The 5930-nt window shown below is 52.4% G+C and overlaps 1 protein-coding gene across 1 annotated transcript; it reads right to left on the bottom strand.

The window, feature by feature from the left end:
* Nucleotides 1–500: 500 nt before the first annotated feature.
* On the bottom strand, nt 501–3128 carry LOC127338783 (uncharacterized). The gene is made up of 3 exons (XM_071827001.1): nt 2782–3128; nt 942–977; nt 501–817 (listed from the first exon to the last, which is right to left on the bottom strand). Exons 1-3 carry the CDS (start codon nt 3022–3024, stop codon nt 728–730), a joined length of 369 nt encoding a protein of 122 aa, XP_071683102.1. The 5' UTR covers nt 3025–3128; the 3' UTR covers nt 501–727.
* Between the last annotated feature and the right edge of the window lie 2802 nt (nt 3129–5930).

Raw genomic sequence — 5930 nt, 5'->3', positions numbered from 1 at the left:
TATTAGTCGGAATTAGGCGCACTTAACACGACCTCCTTACCACGTGTTTTCTCTCGCTACTTGCTGAACGTTGAAAAGCAAGGGGGGTGAATTGAACGAAATGAAGAGCAATCCAGAATTCTGTTTTGTCTGATGTTTTCTTTAAATATGGGAGTCTTTACTTGTTTGTTGCATACTTGATTCTTTCTGCAAAGCACTACTTTCTTAACAACTATACAATGTACTTGGAAGCTCAGGTTCAGAGAGAAAAACTGGAAGCAAAACAGGCCAAGAAAGAGCTAAAGTCATTTGTTGTGCCCAACAGTACCGAAATAGTTGTCTATTAGTACTGAAGAAAATTGAATAAGATAAGTTGATATTGAAGACAAAAAAATAGTTAACTTTCATAATAATTAATTACAGAATTTCAAAGTAAGCAAAGTTAACGGTATTTTCTTATGGAAGAAGAAAATGGACTAGAGTTATGGGTTTACTTGATATCTCTGGAAAACATTGGAACATAGAATGAAAGTGTAGATATTTATAAAACACGATAAGTAGGTGCAAGTGCATGAATGTTAATCTCGATTCACACACACTCAGAAATAACACACTGGATACATGGCACCATATCTGGATTCAATCCGTTGAAATATAGGTACAGCCACCCTCGTGCCACTCGACCTATGATTTATTCCCTTATGATCAGTCACCGATGGACATTAAGCAAGAACGCGATCTAGCTACTCTATTTACATTGAACCTTGCGCATCATAATCTTTCTTTGTTGGACAGTTGTACGTGGAGTTAAAGGGTCGTTGGCATTATATTGTTTCATCTGCATTCATGGTAAGCAAATAAACAAGCGCCGACATCGTAATATCAAGAATTAGAAGTGCCGTCATTTGATAGGGGTCCAAATGTTCAGGGCTTCGGGGCGAAATTGCCGCCCAGATAATTACCGCTGCAAATATGATAGCAAATGTGGCAGCAAACGTCTGCAAAATAACAAACAATGTCAAGTAGGTGAACTGAAAATATCACATGTATAATTAAGACCAGTCTGTGGTTTATATTTTACACTTGAACGTTGTTTTGTACAGAAATCAGGGCTTTGTAAATATTTTGCACATGTCGAGTATTAGTACATAAGTTGACATTAACAATGACCACCGGCCAGCATTTTCTACGAACCATATTTCGAGTTGAGGATTTGTTCCAGAGACTTAGACTCAGAATTCGTGACATCCATATCGCATTAAAAATTGTTAGAGTAAACATGCCACCATTACTTAGAAATATGAAGGTTAACAAGACTATATTATTGTAGTCCTCTATATAGTCTAGAAATAACAATAAGTGTTGCGAGGTGATGGTCATGGCTGAGTGTTTCTCTAGCAAATTACCCTTTGCATGATTCTAAAGGTTAACAAGACTTGAATTAATGTAGTCCTCTACATTTTCTAGAAAGAGCAATAATAATATGTATTGCAGGCTGGTTATCTCTAAGTGTCCCCCTAGCAACTACCCTTTGCATGCCTCAGAAATTATGTTGAAATTTGATGATAAGAAATTGTATGATTGTGAGATCACATTTTATACCACAGGGTAAATCTGACTTTTTAAACATCTTCTACTAGTTACTCCATCCGTCCTATATTATATAAGATGTTAATATAACCAATTACTACCTATATTGATTGTAATATTATGGGAAGTTGGACGGCAGACGTTGGATGGCGACAGGGTGCAGCGGAGAGGGCTTCCACATCCAGCCCAATGCCCACTCTGCCCGAAGACATGCACCGCAACACCTCCTTCTGGGCTGCACCCTGCACGAGTGGTATGGTCCCGCACCGCCAAATTCTGGGTACCACAAGTCGAAACACCTCCGATGGAGCTGTAGGTGGGCAAGAGGCCGGGAAAAAGGGAGCGGAAGGAACTGTGGATGGCAATCACACTCGTTTTCTGGTGCTAGAAACACCAAAACAATGTGGTCTTCAACGCAGAGAGACAAGTAGCCCAAACGATCATCCAAATCGATCGTAAGAAGGGAGTATGAGGTGTGGAAGATCAGAGGGTCTGTTCCGCGGAGAGGTTTTCAGTTTCCCACCACCGGTTCCGACATGGTTGGTAGAGTGAGAGTAGGCTTTAGAGCGGGGAGTTGGCCCCGTCCCTCCCCACTTTGTGGACAGCAATGGCTACTAGACGGCGTTGTAAAACTTGTTGATTGGCACCCCTTATATGATATAAGATACACTTCCTGAGTGTATTCTGAAAAAAAATTATGCTCCCTCTATTCCAAATTAAGAGACTCGATTTACCTAGATTTGCATTATGTAGACGTGTTTTACTATGTAGACACGGATGAATCTGGATAAATCCTAGTCACTTAGTTTGGGATGGAGAAACAGTAATGCTAGAGTTACGGGCTAATCTTTACGTACAAAAACTTACGGGGCTGACGTGTGAATTTTGTATTGGCATAGGAGATTTAGGCTGAGCAACTGCCGCAGGAAACTTCCAATCGCACGACTCCACCTTTGCCCGTAACAAAAATTCCGTAAGCTAAATCCGTAAGTGTAGGATTATTGATGGAGAAATATTACTTCTGGGATGAAGAGAGTAAGTACTTGAGATAAATTAACCAATATTATCTTGCTTTTCTCTTCCATTCACCATATTGCATAGTAGTATGCCCGACGAATTCCAGTTTAATCCAAGTGAAATATTATCCAATATATGAGAAGTGTAGTAGGAGAATGCGCATATTGGGAGCCAGGAGATGTGAAGAAGTTTTACCCCGAGGAACATATTGCATCGGCTCCCGGCAGCGTGGCTCGTCCTTGGACGTGGCGGCGGTGCGACGACGAGGCCTTCTTCCAGCCCGCGGTACAAGAGGTCCTCGAACGGCACGTGCGCCGCCGTCGTGCCCAGCGGCCGGTGTGATCGGTGCCCTCCGGTCATGGGTCGAGCAAGCAGATCAGATCTGCAGATGGGTAAGCCGAGGCGCGTGCACAGGCAAACATACATTGTCGAGGCCATGGTTCTCTCCTCCCTCTTTTTTTTTCGAGACACACGCAAAGATCTGGGACGGCATCGGATTAGGGCGATCAAAATTTTCCTTTAGCTTAAGCACTATTCGCCGTATCCCGTGCGTGGTCTGTCTTCTTTTTTTTCGAGGGTCCGAGGTCGTTTGTCAGTTGGATCGAGCGCCCTATCTCCTATGGGCTCCAAGATGGGTCGGAATCCCAAAAGAATGGACCAATTTGAGGCCGGAGAAGGCTCAGTGCTCCGTGTTTTCCGGTTCACGCTGGAAACTGCTCCTTTGATGCTCCTGGAAGGCCAATCCTCAACCTGTGCAATCCCGGTTTAGAGCATCTCCAGTCGCGTCCCCCAAACCGTCCCCCAAACCGCGCCGGATTAAGCGTTTGGGGGACGTGTTTCGTTCGTGCCGCGTTTGGGGGACGTCGCTCCCCAGTCGCGTCCCCCAAACAAAATTTCGCAAATTTTAAACTTAACTAGATTCGATTAGATTCGTCCAAATTTACATAGATTCGAACGAAATTTGACTAACTTTAAAACTAAACCTAATCTAGAACCGCTTGCGGCGGCCAGAGGCGTCGTAGTACTGCTGGAAGTTGTACATCTCGTCGGTGACGACCTCCTGCTTGCCGCGCTCGTCGACGGGCTCGTCCACGGGCTCGTCCTTCACCAAGCCGCTTGGTCCTGCCTCGCCGTCGTCGGTGAGGTCCACCAGCGGCTTGCCGGAGTCGAGGATGGACATGGCGATCGCCGCGTCCAGGTCGCCCCTCCAGGCGTCCTTGTCGTCCATGGACGCCATGAACGCCGCCCGCAGCCCTGGGCAGTCCTCGGGGTCGTCGCTGCTGGCGATGAGCCGCTGCTGCCGCTCGTACTCCGCCAGCAGCGCCGCCTGCGACGCTTCCTCCGGCTCCTCCTTCACCTCCGGCTTCGGGATGAGGAGGGCGCCGCCGCGCCTCCCTTGCTGCCGCCCGCTGCCGCTGCCGCTGCCGCCACGCCTTGTGTTGACGGGCGTCGCCGGCTCCTCCTTGACCTCCCGTTTGGGGACGGTGTAGGGCGCCGACCGGTACGACGAGGACGGCGTCGATCGCGCCGGTCCCGAGGAAGAAGAGTGCGAGGAGGACGAGTACGTCGTCCTCCTCGGCTGCCATTGAGGAGACGGCGGCGGCGACGACGGCATCTCCAGCCGCGGAGCGCCGTTGCGGATGCCGCGGATGACGTTCTCGAGGGTGCGCCCCGGAACGCCCCAGAACAGGGCGCGGCCGTCCTTGTTCCAGCTGTTGGGGCCGCCGACGAGCCCGTCGGTGCTGTGCATCTCGACGTCGTACTTGGCCTTGAAGTACGTCGTCCACCAGGCGTCGTTGTTCTCGACCGCCCACGTCGGATCCCTCCGCTCCTCCGCGGTGAGTTGAGCCCGCCGGGCCATGACGGCGTCCCACCATTGGTCCGTGCGCGGCTTCGGCGGCGGCGGAACGCCAATGCCGTTCACGGCCATCCTCCAGCCGCCGCTGCTTGGCAGCCGCATGTCCGGCGGGACTGGATACCGGGCGCGGTACAGCGCCCACGCCTCCGCCACGGTGAGGCTGCCGCGTCCGAAGCCGTTCGCCGCGGCGATCTTGCGGGAGGACGACATTTTTTGAGCGGCGAGGAGAGGATCTGGGAGGGGGAGGCGGCGGCGACGAGAAGGATGAGCGGCGCTAACTGCAGGGCGCCTTAAAACAGCGGCGGCAGCGGGTGGTTGCACGCAATAACTCCGGCGCGGACGGCCACGCGGCCATGCACGACGAGACGCGTCCCTGCGTCGCCTGGGAAAACAGGGACGCCATTAACGTCGCTTGACCAAAGGTAGGCGACGGGGTTTTAGCCTTCCGTGCCGCTGACAGGTCGGGCCCGCGTCGGTTGGCCTCGCTTTTCGTTGTGTCCGGCGTCCCCGGAGCGTCCCCTGTGGGACGGGGACGGGCTCGGGGCGCCGGACACCGTATAGGGGCGCGCCGGACAAAAAAGGGCTTTGGGGGACGCGGCTGGAACGCTTTTTTTGTCCGGCGCGCCCCAAATCCCTTTGGGGGACGGTTTGGGGGACGCGACTGGAGATGCTCTTAAGCTGGGTTCTGTTGGTTCCTCAAACCAGACCGTGTGCAGCAGTTTAAACTGGATTGGTCTGGTTTAAACCATTCTGATAGGAGGGGATTTGCCGGGTTGGTGCGGGCTGGTTAACCGGTGTAGTCGGTTTCACACCGGTCAGCGTCCGAGCCCACCATCGTCGCCGCCACAGGCACGGGAACCGTCCCCGCCGTCGACGGCGTGCTCCGGATCCCCACCGAGTCCGCCGCGTCGGCATCCTCCTCCTCTGCCGTCCTCGACGGCGGCGCCAACGAGTCCTCCGCCAAGCGCCGACGCAAGCTGCAGCCCACGCGCGCCGCCGGTGGCGCCATGCTCCCGCTCGCCGCCGCACCCCGGCGCGGTCTACTACTCTGTCGTCGCCGACCCGCTCCTGCAGGGCGGCGGTGGTGGCGCGGTCTCCGTCGCCAACGGCCACGCGCCCGTCGCCGCGGCCCAGCAGGGCCTCGTCCCCGTCTTCGCCGTCCCATCCGCCGGCTGCCACATGAGCCCAATTGATTTAGATTGACGGTTTTGACTGGTTCAGCGGTTTCCAGCCCGTCGCCAACTAGCTAATGATTTTTTTCTTGCGGGTTGAATCCAGGAACCGCTCAAACCGGAAACTGCTCGCTAGCGCGCGCTTCGGAGTACCGATTCGCTATAGGGGTTTCTTAGTGGGCTCGGCCCAATTTCTCTTTCGTTGGATGTTTCGATACGCTTGTTCCCTTCAGACATAGCTTATTCCTACATTGTTCTTTCTTCCATTTTTCTCGCTAGTAGTTGTCCGCGAGGTGGTTCTTCTCGCCGCCGCC

The sequence above is a fragment of the Lolium perenne genome, chromosome 3, assembly GCF_019359855.2.
Source record: "Lolium perenne isolate Kyuss_39 chromosome 3, Kyuss_2.0, whole genome shotgun sequence".
Taxonomy (NCBI): Eukaryota; Viridiplantae; Streptophyta; class Magnoliopsida; order Poales; family Poaceae; genus Lolium; species Lolium perenne.
Note: the sequence above shows the minus strand (reverse complement) of the source record. Positions and strands in the feature narration are given on the sequence as shown.